The following is a 22,534-nucleotide window of genomic DNA, read 5'->3' as shown; positions in this document are numbered from 1 at the left end:
TCAAATTAAACAGCTTTTAAAATCAATTGTGCTGTTTTACACTTAAATTATGTAATCCAGTTTCTGATGTAAATCTACAAGCTGTGATATGTTGTTCGACCTCTGGTCAATAACAGTCCTACTTGCCTTTCCAGGGATGGCACTCAAAGATAAAGAGTCTCATCTATGGACAAATTTGTTGGCATGGATTTCCCATACAATCCATTTATAGCATGTTGCAGAGCGCCTGCATCTCATATTAGCAGCCATGAATCAACTTATATCGACACACGGAGTGATACAAGTGTAGCTGGGTAATCAACATGTTCTGTGCAGGATGTGATTTGTCATTGTATAAATAAATACAGATATTATGTGTGTCAGGATGGAGAGGAAACTTTGGATATTGGTTAGGTCGTACAGGGTAACCCAAAAAATACATCAACAACACACTCACAGATTACATCAGAAACTCCACCTTTTCACCTATAACATCAACACAATAATCGAATGTTTGTCAGATCAGAACCTCTGCTTCTTTGATGTGGAGCTATGGGAAAATGAATTTGGGAAGTGCCCTCATGGCAGACTATCTTTAAAGAATGGTCCTTAAAGGAGCAGCTGCTTTATCAAGGAAGAATTTTCCTCTGCATCTCTACAAGGCTGTGGTGCCGCCTCTCAGTGTGAGGAGCAAAGTCTGCAAAATATCCCTATCCCTGTCTCCCTCAGTGAATAAGAGAGGGGTCAAGAGACAGCTAGCCTAAGCTGTCATGCTGGATCTGATATGAAATACAGGCTTCTACATACATATCAAAGATAGCCCTGCATACAGCGCTCAGCATATGATTTCACTATTCCTGGTATCTTCAGTGAGCTGAATTCACTAAGCAGTGTTTGATCCAGTGTCTAATTAATTCCTTAAGTTCTTGTGTTTATTGCGGGGATGGGGGGTTGTTAGGGGGTGGTGGTGGGGGGGTTATACTTTATGTAAGAAGAGGGGATCTGTCTTTGAAGTGTTCTGCAAATCTCCAGAGGACGACCAAGCCCGAGGCTGGACTCAGGCTGTGGAGAGAGAAGCAACAACCATTTTTTTCCCACTGCGGGGCCAAAACTGGGGCTTAACATGGGCATGTTTGCGATCATGAATTATGATTTTGATTTATTTATTCATTTGAAACAATATGTCCCATCAGAAATACAATGTCTTAAGGCGACAAAATGTCAACAAAGAAAAGACAATCGTTGTTAAGCTGGAATTCTTGGCCCTGCCCTGAAACACAGGCTCCTTAGCAACACTGACAAAAGGAGATTCTGCAATCCTCTGCGGTATTCCCCTCCTTGTGCCTAACTAGCTAATGAACTATCAGCTATCTATCTTCTTTCCACCCAGGGCCCACTTGTCCTTCCCTGCAGACAGAAGCTGCATCTTGGCAGGTCTTGCTGAAGGGGAATCCAAACCTCCTGGCTCCGAAGTTAAGTGCTGCATCTTTCTGAAAGTCATTTTGAGGTGAAAAACAGAATTCCGTGATGCTATTTCTGTTGTCGCACACAGCTCCGTCAATATTTGTGAACACGAAACAGCCCCATTCCCAAACTGCAAGCCAGATCGCTAAGGCTGTCATCATTTGCGACATCAGCCATATTATACATTTTGGTTTTCTCAACAAACTGAAGACTTTGTGAAGTAAATGCTTCTGATACATCTCACAAGTTAAGTTATTACTTGGGTTAACTTTAAAGCCAAAACCTGCTGACCCTGGCATTTTGGTTAACTTGTTTGGTTGATAGATATACAATTCAAAAAATCAACATGATTATATACTGTTAATGTACACTTCTAGGCTTGAGTGCAATCCATAGAGCTACAGAGGACAAAGGAGCCCTTGTTTCATCCTCCAGGCCACACCTTCAGGTGAGTTCAATGTTGGACAAACACACATGCAAGAGCTAATGTTTGAAAAATGCAGAACAACAGTGGAATCGTATTAAGTATCTGGGAGGTGGCTGTAGTGAGAGCTCGGGACTGTAAAAGGTGCACACAATGATGAAACATCTCTCCTCTTTCCAATGACCACTGTTATAACTTGTAGGACTCAGTGTGCTATTGGAAGTATAGGGAGCACAAGCCAAAAGTTAACATGCATGACAACAACTAAAAGGTAGTAGGTATTCTGACATGTCAAAACACAAAAGCACAGGTGTGGCTGGTGAAAATAAGAGCTGCTCTGCTCTATTTGTTTGTACCAGTAAGCCATGTCAGTGATAGAGCAGATGCAATACAAGGGCCCTGGAACTAGCACTACAGCACTGAGCTGGATATGGCTAAAATGTGTGACACCTCTGCCTGATGAGTGAAAAATGAGGAATGCCTATTGGGTATTGTATGCTGATATTGAGCATGTAACATTGTTCACAGCTGTTAGCATTCATCTCAAAGACCACCTGAGGCAGAGCAGAAGCTCATCATCAATTCTAGATGTCGCCTGTCATGAACTTTGTTGAACAAGTGGAACTTTTGAAAGGTTGATGAAAGGGAGAAGGGGGACATCAGTGCGAACTGTCTTTCATCCTCTTGGGACCTTTAGATCAGTCGATCATTAGCCACATTTCAAAGTCATCCAATAGTAAGTGTTGGACAAACAGACTGGAGGACAGTGTCACCCTGAAGCTGAAGAGATAAAACATAGATTAACATGCATTTAATGTGCATGTAATGGTAACAATCAGTGTGAGGGGCAGAACAAAACAGTGTAAATGACGCTGCTTTGAGTCGAATTTGAATGTCTGGGCTTACAGGTAGTAGTAGTAGTAGTATTTAGGTATTTAGATGACATCACAGGAGTAGTATGGAGGCATTTTCTGGTCCCCAGTAACTTCAATTGTAGTGGACTTGGCCGCAATGCTGTTTACCCCTGAAACTACAAAAGCTTTGTGTTCTCAAACACTTCACCCACCCCTCCATCAGCATAGTTGTGAGTAGATAATGAGTGAATTTTCATTTTTGAGTGAACTATCCCAGCTTTACGCTCTGCCTGTTGGATCCTTGACCACCTCCATGCAAGGCCCTCCCCACAATGGATGATCAACTCTTGAAGAGCCCTAGTTGTTCCTAACTGCTTCCAAGTTACTGTGATCATTGGAACACCCAGACCTTTAAGTTTTCTACCTTTACAATGCTTTATCCCTAACCAAAATATTATGACAGAGGCCCACAGAGAGTTTTCTAGACAGATTGTTTTTTGAAAAAAACAATACATTTATACAATTTATTAAAACACAATATTTTCTAAGTTGACAGTCATAAATAAAAACGAACATAAATAAATAATCCAGGTATACACAACGCTAATGTCTTTTAAACAGCTGTTCAAATGCAGCCACAGTTTATAGAAATAAAATACATTTTAAGGAAAAACAGAAAACGAATAAATGATTTCCAGGGAAAAGAAAATTGCAGGTGTAGCAGGGTGAAACTAATATACTTGTTAGGAATAAGTTATACAGAAAGAATCCTGCCAGGCAGCTGGTGAAAGCTATTTGCACTGCTTCATGCCCCCCTCCTGAACTAAACATTCCCTCCCAAAGTTTTTTTACCTACCTCTTTCTCTGTCTCTACATCACCTTTTCCGATTTTTCATATGCAGAGATACACATCAGCAGTCCAGCCTCCCACTGTGTGCGCAATGTGGAGTGAAGCCACCCGTGCATCAGGCTGTGTAAGCCAGTGAAACCAGCCTCCCTACCATCTCACTATCTGCTGATCAAAGAGCTGCTTAACAGCCAGAAACTACAGTGGGTGCAAGAGCGGAGCATGCACAGCAACACAATTAGCAAGATTGGTTTTGTTCTGAAATACAGTGTGATCTGTTGGACTGATAATGTACTGTGAAAGTCACTGTGAATAAACATATGTATCAGGACCCTCAAACTGAAGCAGCTCAATGGAGCTCAGCCACCGAATATTTCATTATTCACACCTGTGTACTACATAATTTGACATATCAACATATATTTATTATATTACTTTTCTTTTTCTATGAAACATAACCATGCTTATAGTTATAGACATGCTTTTCATAGAGACAATTAGGTGACATAGCATTGCGATATCTAAGGAGAGAAAAAGATATAAGATCTACCAAGTCCTCAACACATATATATATATATATATGCCCCTCCACTTTATCAGCAGTATATATTGTGCATTGAGAGTGACTTTGACACCATTCGGGTTGTCTGCTCACAGAGAGGGAGTGTGCATGAGAAGGTGAAGCAGCACTCCAGCTGAAGAATGGGTTTCTGTAAGACTGGCACACAGAGTGAAGACACATCTTTGTGTGCCCTCTCACACATAAGAAATAATGGACCTGACTCCACTTAAATGAGGTCACTCTTCGTGGACTCAGATAAAAGACTCTCAACTATGTTACATGCTTGTTTTGCAACATTAGAGGGCCTGTACGTTTTTTAGAATGAACGATGATGTTGATTTTAATATATTTCGGGGTTTTTTTTCTACTAGAGGGTTTGTTTTATACTTGAATACCTTTTACAATGTTTGGACCCAAATGTTGTATTAGTTTGTGCCGATAAAATTAAGTAATAATAATAAGTATTGTTGAAGAAGAGACGTGACTCTTACTCGGAACCCCTCTGCTAACCAAACTGGCTGCACCGTACATGACCAGTGTTGAGGACTCTATTTGTAGTTTTGTATGGATCGTACCATTGTAACTTGAGCGCACAACTACTTCTTCAAATCAACCATCACTCCCCTGGTTCCAGCTACACTTCTCACGTGCAACATTTGAAATGAGCACAACTGTATCTTTGTCGCTTTTCATTCAGTACAAACACACCAGTCTACCTTTTGTGTGTCCACTTCCCCCCACACGCCCCCCCCCCCTCCGCGACAGTGGTCTGTCCCTGTCTGCAGCTGATCGGCCCAGAGGATTCCCCGGTGTTTCTGTCCGTCGCTGCCTCCGACGGCTCCGGTGTCCCGATGCCGATTTAGACTGGTCCCCATTCCGCGGAGCACGGTGCCGCTCGTGTCGGCGACACGTTCCTCGTCTAGCGAAAGTGTGGAGGATAATCCGGCCGGGGTTCCAGCTCCGTACTCGTGAGACCCAGAGGGGGAATCTACACGCAAATACGAGGCCCTCACTCCATCCCCGGATTCACCTGCTTCGCGGAGAAGCCTCGAACGGAAGAGACAGACATGGGGGACACGGGGAGCGAGGGCAGCAAGCCGCCGAGTAACGTCAGCGTTATACCGCCGCGCTGCCCCTGTGGATTCTGGGGGTAAGAAGGAGCCCCTCTCACATGTCTTGCTTTGAAACCTCTCTCCACAGACAGCTAGCACCGCGGCTAGCCGCTAGCATCAGAAGCTCAAACAGGGATGAGCTGCTTTTCTTGTTAGCCCCCCCCCCTCCTCCCCATTGTTTTGTAGCATTAGCCGCTAGCTAACACCAACCGCCCTCGGTAAGCTTCTCCCGGTGGAGGCAGGGAGCAGGGCTGTGGGATAAGCCCTCCAGGTAACGTGACAGGTGGGGCAGGATCGTTAAGTAGTGAGTTCATAAATGAAGCAGATGGCTCGGGCTCAGCCGTCAGCTGGACTCGGGTGTAAACCATGTACAGTATGTGGTGGGGAATAGACACGGAGGTTTCTGCCTGTAAAGGCCAACACTAACATATCAGCTTATTGTGCATGTCAAAGCTTTGCTCAGCACATTAATCCTCATGTGTGCATCTTATATGTTGGGACACATCAGTTCTCCCAAGCTTAACTCAGTCATAACAGACTAAGATATGTATTAGATATTTATTCCAAGCAATGATATCTTCATTTGCCACGTATTAACTGGTATTGTCAGATGTTTATGAAATTCACCCACATAGCACATTTGCAGCAGTAATCATAATTTGAATTGTCGCTTACATAGCAATACTAGAGATATTCTTATCCTATTCTTTAATTTCTGATTCCAATACCTCGATCGATACAGAGTACCTATCCGATACCAGTGTATTTAAAAAAACAACTACTCATATAACATATTTTAATAGCCCTATGCTACTATGGAAGTGATGACTGCCATCATTGTTGTATTGCCTGGCTCACGTTAAACCATTTGAAAAACAAATACATTTATAGAATGAATGCCATAGAACCCTTTTACTTTCTAGTTTGACAGTCATAACTGAAAACGAACATAAATAAATAAATCCAGGAATACACAACAATACACTACTTATTTTAAAAAGCTGTTCAAGTGCTGCCACAGCTTATAGAAATAAAATACATTTTAGGTAGGGCCATCCCTCAAAACTGAAAAAGAATAAGTGATTTACAGGAAAAGAAAGTTGCAGGTGTATCTGGGTGAAGCTAAACTTTACCTACGTGGTTTCGGATCAGTATATTGATTTGCATACTTGCTGAAGCCTGTCCTATCATGTTCACCAGTATCTGAGGCAATTCCTATGCTGGTGTCAGTATCGGAGCATCTCTAAGTAATACAATACAATACAATAATTTGGAATGATGGCACTTTAAAGCTCAATGAACATGCATTTGCTTGTACATTATAATACTATATAATTTTGCATTTGTTTATTGTTGCATGTTGTTATCATGAACCATCTTCAGTATAAAGGTTCCACTTTGTTTGTCTGTATTATGTTTGTAAAACACACATAATGGTTTGTTGGACTTATTTGCAGACCATAGCTTTATTTGTAATGTCAGCTCGGTTGAAAGTGAGTGATATAGTGTGACACCTAACCAGACTGGTGAAGATAATTTTTTTTCCCCACATTTTTATTTATATAAGCTATGAGAGTTGCTGTAGTACACTAAGTACCTCATTAGCTATTAGCATATTTTAGGGGATGATCTGCTGGAGGTGACATCTTAACCACTGACTGGCTGGATAAGCTTAAGAATAATGTAACATATGCTACTTCTAAAATTATATCCGTCCCGAGACTTTAATATCAGACTTGGGCTGTGTGACATGATCTTAATCTTATATCCTGATAAAAGGTAATATCGTGTTCAGATGGATATCATTACTCTTTACTCATACCAGTTCATGACCATCCAAATATGGGTCCATGTCTTTGCAGTTTTAAGTTGCAATAGCAATTGTTGCCTCTTTTCAGCATCACAATTCTTTGCCAAATAGTGTGCTGTGGGCAAAGGCCTCTTGCAACGTCTTAGTTTAAGATTTGTTTTGTGCACTGAACCGTGCTTTTGTGGCCTTCATATGTAGACTCTAACCATACTGTTTGACAGGATTCTTGCATAGATAGTTTTCATACCTAAACCACCTCTCCTTATAAGCTTTGTTTGGAAAGTGTGAGGGCCCTTGGATCTAATCATAGGATAAGGGAAGTTGCATACAGTCATTAGAATTGGAATGGAAAGAGTGGTAGGAAACACCAGTTAGTTGTTTTTTTTTAAATGCTGCTGGTGTGTTAGTATGATGATTACATGAAGAAGAAGATTGTGAAGAACAGCTGACATCCTCTGGCTTGCTACAGTTTCAGAAACACTTTCACACAGTGTTTCCCACGTATTGACTTATCTGTGGTTGTCCACCACAGTATCAACATTGACCACCACATTTCCTATTTTCCAGTATTTCAAATGGGTAAAAGTTTACTTTGTCAATGTAGTGCTCTACATCACATTGATTTGCTCATCTCTCCTCCCCCATTTTCTGTCTCTCTCACACACATTTTTCTTTTGAAAGAATAATGAATTCCCTGTATCCTAACCTTAACCGTCAACAAAATACCTAACCCTAACCCAACCTAACCATAATCTCTTAACCTTCAAAAAACACTCTGAAGTTGTGAAGAGCAGCCAAAACTGTCCTCACAACTATAGAAAGACATGTCCACACACTCTCATTATCAACAGATCTGTCTGTCATAGTCAGACTGGCTAATAACAACAACACATTTAGTCTAAGCAACATTGATGTAGCCTACATGTTGATTTCAGGTTGATTTGCATATGCAGCGTGAGCGGAAGTGAGTGATCACAAGCGGCCACTCAAGATGCATTCTGATATCTGGTGTGAACTGATATACTCATCACTGTCCACTCGTGATTGTATCGTCCGACACAGATGTTAATGCGACATCTGAACAGGGCCTAAGTGATCTAAGTGGTCTCTCAAACCTATTAATTAACTAATTGGGTGGAGAAGACTGTATTTATTTGCATTAAGTATAAATCTAATATAAGTACATCTGGCTGATCACAGATGGGTTGAATGTGTTGTGTTTAAATGTTGCATCATCCCCTGCAGGTGTGGATTGTTTGTGCTGGTCTCAGATAATTGTTTGCATGTGTTGGTGCAAATCCTTGTCAAGGCCGACATGTGTAGCTTAACTGGGACTTGTCGCACACAGCAAGTTGAGTCCTGTATCTCTGTCATGTCCAAACACAGAGAAATGTCACACATGGCTAAATATACAGCTTCTGTTTGTTGCCACCGTGGTAAGCTGCTGTGCTTTGATACTATTTCTTTAACATTAAATTTACTGAAGTGTGACTTTATCTTCAGTCTTATTTACAGTGTTAAATAACCAGATAGTAGGGACTGTTTGCAGCCAGTCTGGTGACTTTAAAATCCTGATGTAATTGTGATATAAATCCAATTTTCCAGAGAGTACTCTTGTTCAGTGATTAACAACATAATGTCGCTGAGCCTAGCATTATAATTCAAAGTAATGAACAGTGTAGTTACCATAGTTTAAACAGAAAAAAAAACTGTGCCAGCTGACACATCATCTCATGGTATATATGGTAGAGTGTATATCTATGTATACTGTTATCAGTTAAAGGGGATCCTGTGCATCATATTTATATACATCCTAAAATTCAAACCTTCCTCCTGTAATAATTTCATATCGGCATAAAAGCTATACAACATTGAAATAATGAAGACTGTGGTTTCAAATAGAAAATTGCTGGATTCTTTAAGTAATTGCCCAATCCATTAATGTATTATTTAGCCGTATATTGCTATGTATAAAAAATTGCAATTACTTGTATTGAGTTATCGATTGCATGACTGGCAGAGGTTGCATTGCAGAAGTAATAAAATGCTGTTGGCTCATAATAATTTTAATTCAAGACTTTGGACCTTTAAGAGTACACTGTTAATGCCACTGTAGTGACAGATTGCCCTTTTCACTGTGCAGAAGACAGAACGGAGGGTTCGATGTCAGTTTCCACTACACTTACCTGTTAACACCAAGATATTCCTGGCTAATGTATATCTGTATAAATTGCAATGTTGATGCCTTAAAAATGGGGGGAAATGTATTAGAAAAAAATGTTCATTTATATTCTGTTTATTTATTTAAGTTTATGCAAAAAATGTGTGTTTCCACTTCCTCAACTCTAAACATGTTTTAAGTTTTTATACAGCGTAATAGTAAATTGAATATTCCTGGGCTTTGGGCTGTTTTGACAAAACAAGATATTTTTATATAGTAACATTCATATTTTAATATTTTTCTGAATTTGCTGACCTTTTAAATCCCATATGATTAATCAGGTCAAAACCTGATTTAGAAAGCAAAATGATTAAATTAATTTAGGCAGTGTAAAACATATTCCTTGTGATTATGGATTCCCTACATTTTTACTGTATTTATGAACATGTATTCAGTCAAATTTAGGTTGTGTTGGTTTTCAAGATGGAAGTTGCTGCACTGACAAAAATAAATTTGTTGAACCAGTTAAAAAAATACTTCAATTAATTAAGTAAAAAAATACTACACAGATTGATTATGTACAAATTAGTTTAATTTGAAAAAGAATTAACGTGAATGTAGAACTGCAGTTATTTTTCCTCCCCTGGTAACACAGCCGTTCTCTGTCACTTCCTTTCCTCTTATAGATAAGCCATCATTTAATAAGGTCTGCCTGGGAAAACTTTATTAACAGACTTGTATCTGTATTTCTAAAGTTGTTTTTTATTTAACCGATCATGTCAGTAGAGTGTTTCGCAGCATTTAATTCCCTCAAAACATTTATCACCCATCGAAGCCTCTGCTCCCTTGTGTCAGTCAAACTGAATTACTGAGGCGACGCAGCCCGTCTTCCTGTCTGTTTCAATCAGGCGTTCTCATTAGTAACAGCAGTGGGCCAAGTATGAAACAGATTGATTGTTGAGCACTCTGTTTAAACTTCACTCAGCCTAACAGGCATGTAGGTGTTCCTGTCCTGCATGTTTCCTCTTACCCCCTCTCACCCCTTTTATTTCCTTAATTAATGTGTGATTTGATTACCTCTGATTTGTAAGGTTGACAACAGGATATGTCTTGTTTATCCAGTGCTAGCTTCCTTCCTGCCTGTGTCATGAAGCAATTTCTCTTCTATTCCTCAACTCTGGCTTTCCCCTTTCTCTTTACTACCCAATACCCTACACCGGGCGACTGACAGACAGCCCTCAGGTTGACTGCGGCTGACCCTACATTTAGAAATGAGGACAAAGGTGTGCAACGAAGCGCCCAAAATAAATAGAATGTGACTGATAGCAGTGACCGTCACGGTCAATGCGCAGCCAGTAAGGACGAGGGCTGAAGAGGAAATGAGAGGAGCCCTCTCGGAGGAAAGCCAGAGCCATCTGCTGTGAAAGAGATGTGCCACTGAAATCAGCGAGGCTTTAGTGATCGACCCCATGACAATTTTCTATCAAAGATCTATATCTGCAATTATGGAATCAATGTTAGAATCAGTGTTGGTTTGTGAGGGATTGGGACAACTGATCATGCAATTTCTGATACAATACAATAATTAAAATACTACTCATTCAACACATCTTGGTAAAAAGTTTGATAATGAATAAAATATCATTCTAAAACAAAATAATTGTTGTACATTAGAGAGGCAGACAAACAACGGATCAAAGGATCAAATACTTTCATTCATATAACTTAGTAGCTTCTTGTTTTTGATTTACTATTTAGTATTACTGCAATGGTTGCAAGACAGAAAATAATTTCAGCTGATGTGGTCTGGCCTCCTACTTATACCTCAAAGGCCTCATAGCATGGCAGCTTTTCATTCAGTGAATTATGTATAACTCTAGTCAGGATCACGCTCCTTATCGTGATTTTTTTTTTTTACCAGGATCCCATGTGATAAATTAAGTCTCAGTCTGTGACTCAAGGTTGTGGAAACATTTTACTCTTTATATGTGGATAACTAGTATAATGCACTTAGACCTTTTGCATCACCATTCTGCAATTTTCTGAAATTCACTCTTCTGTTTTTGATTAACATGTGCTTTGCTTTTCTGCTCTTTTTTATCAGGTCGAGTAAGACCATGAATCTTTGCTCAAAATGTTTTGCAGGTAAGTTCTTTTTCTTCTTAAGTGTTTGTTTGGTAAATGCTAAAACTGATTTTATGGGGTCATTATCAAATCCTTATAACAGAGGAATTGAATTGAGGCTGAATATTTTACAGTTCAACCATAACCGTTATGAATCTAAAGAAAACACAAATACCAAGGATGGATGGCCAAATATATATTGAACTTGAATTAAGTAATTCAACCTATTCTTTTATTCACATCTTTTCTGCATTGTTCATTCTGTAAAATAAAAGTTGCATATCAGCAAACATTAATGCAGATGCTGATATGAGACTCATATCGTGCAATATTATTGGCCAACTGATATATCGGTTGGGCTCCACTATTTAGAAAACTTCATGTGTTGGATTTTTCCATATCTTTTTTCATAAGAATGTTTTGTACCTTGTGCTTTATTTCATCCTTTAATACAATCAGTGTTAGAGGTTATAGTAGAAAATGATGTCCATTCACATAAAATCAGAACAATGCTCACAGTGTACCACTGTTTCTGTTTGAAGTTGGTTGTCATCCTTTGATGCACCAGAGTTCTCTCAATGCCACACTTGTTTGGCCCACTGTCCAACTGAACAACCACTCCATACACCAATAAATAGATGCTTTCAAATATGTGCGCACAAATGTCTCACCATCTGCCTTCTTTTGTAGACATTCAGAAGAAGCAGCCAGACAATGACTGTGCCCCAAAGGCCTCCTCAAGCTCCAGCAGCAGCAGCAGCAGCAGCCAAGCAGACATCTTCTGTAATGAAACAAACAGCAGCATTAGTCAGTCACTGATGTCGATGCCGAACACGTCAGAGGAGCCGTCACCAGGAGAGACAGGAGTGACATCTCTACCTGCTCAGGACGGTAAGAGAGCATTAATTAGTGAGAAACTAATCTTATCAGGTTTTCTTTTCAGCTCAGACGGTGCAGGACCAAGTCCTCTTTATTATTTCAGATGTGTCAGAGTTCACTGATAAGTCTTTTCCTCCTTTATCTTTGAACCTAAATAGTAGAGCATTTCTAATCTAACACGCCTGTGCAGAATGGGAATGTAGTGTAACATGCTCAGAACACCTACTGTAGCCTTTTGTCCAGTGTATCTGTCTGTAGAAGACTGCTAGTTTCTGCAGTGCCCCTGTCCTGGCTATATTTGTCCTCATGGCACAGATAGTGAAATGATAGGAAAGGGTATCTATTCACAAGTGAAGGTTTTAAGAGGACACCTACAAGTGCCAGGGCATCTGTCATCACTATACAGTGACAAGGTTATTTGTGGCGGCCAATGCAGGACAGGACAATAAAGTGGCCACCAAATAGACCAAAAAGTTTGCCCGCACTTGGTTTTCTGTTATTTTTTGTCATAATATACAGAAGATTTAGATTTAGATAAAGATCATCTCATAAAACTAGCTCATTTCCCTCTAAAACAGTCATCAACAAGTAAAATGTTCAGTAAAGAACCCTATAAAATGAATCATTAAACACCTTGTGTTACATCTTTTGTTGTTACTTGAAATGTTTTTGTGTTTTGGAGTTGTCAGCTATGGTTCAGGTTTGGTCTAATTATTCTTCTTCCTTGACTAATATGCATCAATTTTACCATGAACTCATATGACTAACAGAAAGTAATTAATACCAGCTTAATTCATCAGGAAATATTAAGTATCACTACTCAACCATGACATGTGATTTATAATTAGCAGAGCTGAAGAATTGCAGTATTTTTTATCTCTGCAGAGGAGGTTACGTTTTCACTCCGTCTGTTTGTGTATTCATTAGTTTGTTTGTTCGTAAGCAAAATTATATAAAAATTACTTCCACGAAACTTGATGGGACTTGTGCCAAGGAAGAATCAATACAATGTTGGTCTGTGTGTGTACAATTTGGTGCAGATCCAAATAAAAACTTGAATCTAGTGTATTTAAATGTGGTTTCATAAGAGTTGGGTCTTGGTGGAGGTATGCACTCTACTGAGAGCCCCTCTAGTTTTTTTTAAATGAAATGTCTACATGTGACTTTTTAGAGTATTGAACTCTGAATTAACTTTTAAAACTGTGTCAGGATCACACGGATCATACAGCAGATACCTCTTTCCCATTCAGAGGTCTCAGACTTTTATTTCATATAACATAGTATTTTTTTTCCACACCCACAGTCGGCTGTCTGTCGGCTGGCTTCAGTCTACACACATGCATGCTGCAGTTTTCCTGTCACAGATATCTATTGCTGTGGGGGAGTATAATAAAGGATTCCACACACCCTAGTCTCTGTCTTTTTATTTTGCTTCCATGTGGAAAACGTTACCAGAGTATCCAGGCAACCAGCTGAGTGTGTGGATGCATGCTTTTTATGACTTTCTATACAACTTGCATTTCTATTTATTGTTGAGTTATTTATTGGTCTGTTCTAAATCAATATCGATATGCATTTAATTTAGTTTTACACTTTTATGAGAGATGATAAGAACTAAAAACTAACTTCCTTATGTCCTCTCTCTACTTCCATTTTCCTTTCTCATTTTCTCTCTCTTTGCCTCTCTTTTTCTCTCTTTATCTCTCTCAGAAGTATCCAGCTCAGACACAGTCTTTGGGTCACTCTCCACCCCCACAAAACGCTCCTTTGAGTCAGGTATGCCTCATTGTGATGTCCATTATTTTGTTATACATTGTGTGACTCAGTAATATTGATGACATTGAAATGATTCAAAATGGCCAGGTAACTGTTCTTCTAGGGGACACAGCAGAGGGTAGTATGTGGGGGACACAATAGATCATGACTGTAAAGACAGTAAAGCTGTTGTGAGTAGTACAACAGAACAATAACCGAGACATATAATGAAGATTATAAATAGTAAAGCTCATACAGAAGGGAGGGTTGTAACTCAGTGGTTTGGTGTTGTGTTTACATCCATTTGAGAAATAAACTTGCACCATAGCATCATCACCAGCATTGATCAGAGAAATCTGAACGAGTTGGATGTTTAAAAAACACTTTATGGTGCTTTCACCTTTTTAGCTGACACAATGTGCTGCCTTCACACACATGAACACACGCACATAGCTTAGGACAACTGCAGAGTGGGCGAGGTGAGGAAACGGTGCATGAACCTGTTGATCCCTTGTCTGATGCAGTGGGATCATGTGAGCACCATACCATACCATAACATTTGTGCACACACAGCGTCATCTTATGCTGTGGCTGAGTTGATGTTTCACCTTTTTCAATCTTTCTATATATGTTTTTAAAGTGTGGATACGTTTTGACTTTACCAGTCTTTTATACAATATTTGTCAATATCAATATAATTTAGAAGCGTCAAATTACTTCTTTCTTTTTTTTCTTGCCAGTTGTCGACTCACAGCCTGTGTAAATTGGCAGTAGAGATTTACCTTTTTTCTTCACAGCATGCACTTGGACATGTACAGAGACACATACTCACACACACATAGGGATCGATGGGGAAGGCTGGAGGATCTGGCTGCCTCAGCCTGGCCTAGTTCTCAGAGATTTATTGAGCACTGATCTGCATTCCGCAGGGCTGGGGGAAAAAGTCTGCAGGATTGATGAGAAAAGCTGAGTTGAAATTCCAGCCACCATTGGAAATTTGCTAGAAGCTCTTCCTGTCTCAGGTGCTGGGTTGTATTTAATCTAATGCAGGAGAACCATTCATCTCCAAAGCACCTTTTTATTTAACACAAAGGTGTTTTTGTCCCTGTGTGCTATCATCTGTTCTCTTGCAGTTTCATAGCTCACTATATCAGAGATAATGTCTTATATATTAAATGAAATGTTATGGAGCCCATTATTGGAGAATTGTTTTTATCTTGAAATTCTAGTCAAAGCTAGCAGTCGGAGATGAATACTCTCTGGATTCACTTGAGGTTATGCGAATGATAAAAACTAGAACAGGCAAATCCATTGGTAGACTAATTATTCAAAACCATTTCTAGCAGGTCGATTAACCTTCACATACTTTTGTATTTTTTAGAATCATAAAACTGATTTTTCATCTTCTCAAAGTCATTTGACCAGGCTCCTGACTTTAAGTTATACTACAGTGCCATGATCGACGATCATCAAGGATGTGTGTTTTATTTTTATGAGCAAAAAAAAAATATGTTCAATGTAAAATGTAATGGTAAAAAAAATGTTGTTGTAGTAATGTAAGTAATAGCTTTTTTCTCTCAATTTTTTTGTATGTGCTTATATTGCCCTCCAGCCTCTGAGTCAGAAAGCGATGCTTCACCTGAGAAGCGAGCCAGGGTGGGTGTGGTGCCAGAGGGTGAGGAGTCTTTATCATCGTCGTCATCTTTGTCTGCGTCGTCATCCTCATCCTCGTCTCGCGGTGGCTCCAAACAGCGGAGCCGCAAACGTTGCCACCGCTGCCAAACCAAACTGGAGCTGGTTCAGCAAGAGCTGGGTTCCTGTCGCTGTGGTACGATGATTTAACTCTGTATACATGATCATGCATTAGAACACTCAGCAGATATCTTTTCATTGTTCACACTAATAGCTCATACGTCATGGCTTACACATGAATTAGTGTGCAAAGGGCAATACGTTACTTTTGAAGTGGTCAGTATTGGCCTCACAAATAAATGTTAGTTAACTTGGTCATAGGTTTATGAATTTAAATGCATTTTACGCCTGCATGTGCGTTTGTGCTGTTGACAGAAATGTCGATGGCCATAGTGCCTTAGGGGGACCATTACGGAAAGCCTGAATGGTTCACATTGCACATAAAACATAAGCCAATTACCACAAACACTAATGCAGTTTAAACCAATACTTGGTTTGCTAATCAACTTGTTTGCATACAAATTGAAGTACTTAAAAAGTCACAGCTCTTCACTGCTTAAAGACCATCTGCTTAAACCCACACACTAATTTCTAAATTGGAAATTGACTTTCCTTTTTTCCACCAGGCACAGCTTAATGCATGGGCCATCCATCCTTAATAGTTCAGTGGTTACGATGAAAACATGCTTTTCACAGACTGAAGGGGAAATGGTGGCAATTACAGTGATTTCTGACTACTGCAGTAATTGCAGATTACTGTGCTAATGGTTTTGCAGAATGTAAGCCAAGAAGGTCTGATAATGAGTTGATAGCACGAACACTTTTCAGACTGTAAATGGGGAAGAAATGATAGCTCCACCACACTATCTGATCTTACGTTGTCACACTCAGTCGACTTCTGCTGTTGCATAGTGACTGTGATATTCATCTTACAAGATGAGAGTCTCACACACACTAAAAGCACTGCAACATAAAGAGATGATTAAATCAAACAAGCTCTCATGTAACATGGAGACCCAACTTTCATTGTCTTTCTCTTTGAAAGCAATGGTCCTAAAATGTCTGATTTGAGAACTTACTACATTATCGTTTCCTTAAGCAGTTATCTATTTGACATTTGATTAAAACATTAAAAATATGGTCTGTTCCAAATATGGAAAACAGGGCATGGTATTCTGGATTTCCTGTATGTTCATTTTCACTCAGTCACGTGGTACATTCTAGTCATAATGGCTGCAATCCATTTTCTCTTGCCAGCAGGCTGCATGTTGTGCAGCAGCAGGGATGATGAAAACCACTTATAAAGTCATTCTATTAATCAATCTTCTCACTCCAGTAACTGGTTATGTTTCAAGTATTTCTGTACAATAGGTGTATGTGCATTTTATATTTGACATTTAGTGCAGGGTGATCAATATTTCCATCCATCCATCTGCCAAATTTTCGTTTACGCAGCAGAACTTGCAAAAAAATTTTCATTAACCTTTGCAGTTATGAATCATGTTGTGAAGTGGTGCTTCAGAAAATGTTTTGACTTGTCTTCTTGAGGAAAACTCAAAAACCATGTAGAATTTTTATAAAGAAACTGGCTTGAGATGTACAGGCTGTTCTTTGCAGAAGAGAACATCTGGGCTGTTAGCATTGTAGCATAATATAGCACAATATAACCCTAAAGAAAGTTTCAATCACTAAATTTCCCTCCAGCTCATTGATATTTAAAAACGGAACTTATTTCACTGTAAAGTTACAAAACTTCAGCACCGTTATCATGTTCTCATATCCCTATCTTTGAATGCAGTGTGTTGACAGACTTCTAAATATTGGGCTTATTATCAGTGGGAGTTGTTAAATTTAGGACAAATGGTGGAATGGAAATCTGTTGTACTGCTAAATTATTTGACAAATGAATGTCTGTAGGGAATATCACTTGCAGTAAGCAGCGACTACACCCATCTCTTTTTAATACACTCAAACGTTACACAACTTTCTCCCTTACACTCCCATTGTGTGAACTGTAATCACTTGTAATTGCATAGCAACCAGCTGTCAAACTGGGCATTTCATCCCTGCTCATTGAGCGCCAGCAGTGTTATTATGTGTATTAATGAATGAATTTAAAACCATGAGCGCTAACGAGCTTCTTTGAGCTAAACGAGCCTCCTGCAGCGGTGGGGCCTTCTGTTGAGAGCGCTTCAGAAGAGAAGGAGTCAGTGAGAGAAATGAGGGGTGTCTGCCTTTGTTCAATGGAGTCAAAAGAGGAGGCGATGAGCTTGTCTTCTCTGGTAACTAAACGCTTTACAAAGGCATGCAGAGGCTGTAAATATTATCTGCTCTCTGTCGTCTTGAAACTCTTGTTTTTAAGATGCTTGACCCTGTCAAACTGAACTTTACCTTTCATGCTACTTTCAACTGCTAGGCCTATTCTCGTTAGCTAGCCCCTTCACATTCACCTGGTAACAAGTCAATCCCTGCAGTGTATGCAGTTTATTTGAATTGTATGTCTCACTTACCTATGTGCAGGCGGACTATCTGACTAAGGAGCTTATTAATTACTCAAGCAGGCCCCTTAACCATGATGTTTTCTGTTGGACGTCTCCAAGCACGGCAGGTTCAGAGCTCGGCCAGCTCTGACAAATGGTATGGTTACAGTTCAGTGCAGAAGTGATGGGGAAGTGACCCTATGCACAGTGAAGCAGTGAAAAGATTCTCCAGGTTATTGTCTCGAGCAGAGGTTTGTAGGGAGGACACCCAGCGTTAGCTGCTGCCGTGCTCCTTGGGTGTCTCAGGTGTGTGCCACTGCCAGGTTTGCGGAGTTGTCCACTAACCAGTCTTTCCTGACTGCCTTGCTCCACACTTAACACCAAAAATAAATGAATGTCTTGCAAGCTATTTCAACATACAGTATTTCTGATACAAATATTGCAAATATGAAGCTTATCTTCCTTTTTTTAATAGAAAAATTGTTATAAAAATATTAAATCAAGCCTCATATCAGCTGTTTTCCATATAGCTGACTTATAAATCGATCGAGCTCTTGTTCGTGTACAGTGTATCTTGTGATATTCTGTTCTGATTGTGATTCAAGTTGTTAAAAGTTCCATTAAAGTGCAGCCGTAGTAATATTCGTACCTTCACTAAACTTGTCAAATTGACTGCTCTTTCTTTCTTGCATCCACACCCCTCTCCCGCCCTCCAGGTTACGTCTTCTGTATGCTCCACCGGCTCCCAGAGCAACACGATTGTCTGTTCGACCACCTGGGCCGTGGTCGTCAGGAGGCTGTCTTGAAGATGGTCAAGCTCGACCGCAAGGTGGGCCGCTCATGCCAGCGCATCGGGGAGGAATGCTCCTGAAGAATCTCAGCGATCAGACAGTATCTTGGCACTAACAGGGATTTGATTTTTCTTTTTTTGGGTCTCTTATTTTCCAGATTTCTGCAGGTTTTTTGGATACAAACCTCCACTTGTTTCTTTAAATTATGCTCCTTTCTTTTTACATCCCACTCTTTCCCCATATCTGGGTTGTTTTCAGCTTCTGTTGGCTTGATCGTATCCCTGCTGCTAAGATGCCTTTAGGAAAATACTCGTACCCAGGAATAAAAGAACAGTAAAAGAGCTAAGGAAATATTTTCTCCACATTTTTTGCAAGCTCCTGACTTCACAAGGGTGAGTGGAGCAAGAACGAATTAAAGGATGAAGAAAGGAATTACAAGCGTTTGTCCTGGAAGCCAGTTTAAGACTGTACTCTTTACCTCAAAAATTAAAAGAAAAACACCCAACAACAAAGAATGACGAGGAGGAGGAGTAAGGGATGGTCACCCTTTGTGTACACTTTTGCTTTGGCGCTGTTTATAGACTGTTCTTTACCTCAAAGTCAGACAGAGCTGCTTTCAACTCTGCGCCAAGCATGGACTTTGTGAAGCAAACGAAGATAGCCAGCCTCAGTTTAAGTCAGTGTCTTACCCCCTGGCCACCTCCCACCTTTAATCCTTAACCTTTAGAAACACAAACACCTGATAATCATCCACCTCAGGATATCAGAGCCCACTGTTTGCCCTTCCTCCCAACAACTTTCACACCTCCAAACCGGACACTCCTTTGTTTTCAGATCGTTGTGAAGTTGTAAACAATGAAATCCAAATTCAGACGCTGCAGTGTGAGCCCAACTCAAACACACACACTGATAGTGGGAACTGCAAGCTACTCGTCCTTGGATTGAACACGTCTTCAACGTTGGGATGTGATTGATCCAAGACTTAATTTGTCGAGGATTTTCTCGGTCTTCCTTTTTTGTCTTAACCTTTATCTTCCTTACCCTCAACGTGAAGACATTTTCTCTTCGCAGCCATCGTCCTTTTTTCCGCAACATGTGGATTACATGTGCTGGATGCGTGCAAACTTCAGGAAGAAGTACATTTACAGGACGTGGCGGACATTAAAGTGTGCTTATATGGTTTATGACTGGACCTGGAACGTCTGCATTGTACACATCCTCACACCACCTTAAGTTGTTTTATGTGCTTAGCTGTTGTTCTCTTTGAGCACAAACAGGCAAAGTGAAAGGCGGCTGCAGAATTTGGACTGAAGCAGAAATTGGCAGAGCATCACTCAGTGGTGCCTGTTGGACTTTTTTGATGTTCAGGTTTCTCTTAATGTCTAAGCCCTTCATTTCACTTATCGACATTGTTTAAGGTCATTTCTCCAATAACTTTGAAACAAGACTTAATATTATTTTGGTTTCATTCTTCTTCCCCATACCTAAATGCTCCTATTTTCATCCCTCTGCCCCATGCTTTAATTTCCTGCTGGCATGATGAGCCCACATCCTCCTCCTGCCTTTGACTTTCCTTTTCTCATCTTCTTCTTTATTGATTGCTCTGCTTTTCCTCCTTTCCCTCCTCCTTTTCTCCTCACTGCCTCTCCACCACTGTCTTTTTTGTTTTGCTGAAGATGAGGAAAGAGGGATGGGGTGAGCGAGTTCAAATCAGCAAATAATTCCTGTCTCAATGTGTTCCTGGTGGAAAGAATGAGCAGAAAATGCGTAATGAAAAAAATATTCTGTATCTTATGGAAAACCTTATTTAACCCTTTTTGCATTGCAGATTTAGTTACACTTTAGTGTAGAGCTGCCTTTGTTTTGGTTGTAATGTCATATGATGGGAAGATGAACGTGGAAATTTCTGAATTTTTGTTTTCATTGCATTACCCCCTGCTTCCCCTTTCCAACTTTTTCTTTTACTGAGAAAGAATAAATTGGATTAGACAAAGTGTGGACATCTCTGGTGTACTTATTGACAAGACAGATGGGAAGAGTAACAATTGTTTGTGAGAATTTTGCCGACTTATCATGTTTTTATTCCCTCCACTGGTCTGATTTTTGCCGTTGGCCGCAAGGGAAATGTGTCAGTAGAGTGAACATATGTCCATATTTTGCACCTTGATTGTTTTTAACGAATGCACGTATGTAGTATGGTTCCTGCAACATCTCTCTGGGTCTTGGCCATGTCCCAACATCCTGCCAGTTTTTTTTTACAGTGATGTAAACGTCTGTTTACTGCTCACAGAGGGCTGCTATAAAGACACTCTCATTTACTTAACAAATCTGTTTGAGCGTTTGTGTGCTCACTAATGGAGAATTCTAACTTAAGAGGCTTCTGACGGCAGCAATGAGTCTTGTGGGACGGCTGTGCTAATTAACGTTGGGGACAAAAAGAAAACACACTATATGTAGTGGTGATCAAAAGACATCTTCAAATGTTTGAGCCTGGCCAGCCGCCAGCCTGGGTGTAATCCCTCGCCCTCCTTCTCTTTCAAATGGAGCCAGAACTACACAAGTTAGCGCTTTAATGTGAATTAGTCGTAATAGACGCTTCTCCTCCCTCAAGGTGGTTGAAAGTTTGAGAAGCTGAGTCACAGACAGCATTTAGATGTCTTTAAACTTGACCTGTGTGTCCCTGTGTAGTTCTCATTCTAAAAAGCATTTTCAGTCCTGTCAGTTTCTCAGCTGCCACACATGATGTGCAGAATTACATTTTCTTAAACTCACACATTTGATATTTTTGTTTCAATTGAAAACACTACTTAAAATATTTAACTTCTATCTGATCCACTTCCCCTTTGTTTTTATTTATAAAACGGTATGCTACATGTTGAAATTGAGAATTAGACGTTTTTCTCATATGCAGACCTCTATTTATTTCTAATGAGAAGTGCACATTTCCCTGCTTTTGATTGGTTTGGAATACACTGAGGGGCTTTTCTAATCTTTTAAGTCCCCCTCAGGCTTTTTCAGAGCCCTCTCTTTGTTTTTGGATTTCCACGTCTGTATTCTCCTTTGTGCTCCATGTTGTCTTGATTATATCCTGACACACAGGATGAAGCACGATGCCAGGATTGGGTGGCAAGAAGGAGCATGAGATCTGTATTTGCTGCTGACTGCCTAGTGTTAGAGAGGGATTTGGGGGATAAGATGTTGTGGCCAGTGGTAAGTAATCTCCTTACAGCTCAACAAACAAGGGCGCCAGCCATTCATACTGCCTTCACTGGCTGCCGTCAGTTATCTACATCATCCTCATATTGAATGAGGCCTTGTTAAATGCTTTGTCTCTCTTGCTACTCTATCTGTGCTTTCATGTCTTGACTGTTATCACTCTATCCCGCTGTCTTTCTCTCCCCAGACAAGCACACTCAAAACACCACTAGTTTTTGCTGTTGAAGTGTGACTGAGCACAAGAGAGGAAACTGCTGACGTGTTTCAAACCAAGAATCAGAGGAGGAATGATCTCAGGTTTACAATAAATCCACTGGAAGGTAACGATGTCCAACGCAGGAGCCAGATGAGTCTTTACTGTCTAATGTGTCATAGGCTGTTAAC

General features: G+C 40.0%; 1 protein-coding gene across 1 annotated transcript; it reads left to right on the top strand.

Annotated features, from left to right (window-relative positions):
• The first annotated feature begins 4,881 nt into the window (after positions 1 to 4,881).
• Positions 4,882 to 20,928, top strand: LOC109625129 (zinc finger, AN1-type domain 3). The gene is made up of 6 exons (XM_020080233.2): positions 4,882 to 5,280; positions 11,318 to 11,358; positions 12,028 to 12,228; positions 13,927 to 13,992; positions 15,584 to 15,799; positions 18,860 to 20,928. Exons 1-6 carry the CDS (start codon positions 5,198 to 5,200, stop codon positions 19,012 to 19,014), a joined length of 762 nt encoding a protein of 253 aa, XP_019935792.2. The 5' UTR covers positions 4,882 to 5,197; the 3' UTR covers positions 19,015 to 20,928.
• The last annotated feature ends 1,606 nt before the right edge of the window (positions 20,929 to 22,534 follow it).

Source organism: Paralichthys olivaceus, chromosome 1 (assembly GCF_024713975.1).
Source record: "Paralichthys olivaceus isolate ysfri-2021 chromosome 1, ASM2471397v2, whole genome shotgun sequence".
NCBI lineage: Eukaryota > Metazoa > Chordata > Actinopteri > Pleuronectiformes > Paralichthyidae > Paralichthys > Paralichthys olivaceus.
The sequence above is the reverse complement of the archived record's forward strand: the minus strand, read 5'-3'. Positions and strand labels throughout refer to the sequence as shown.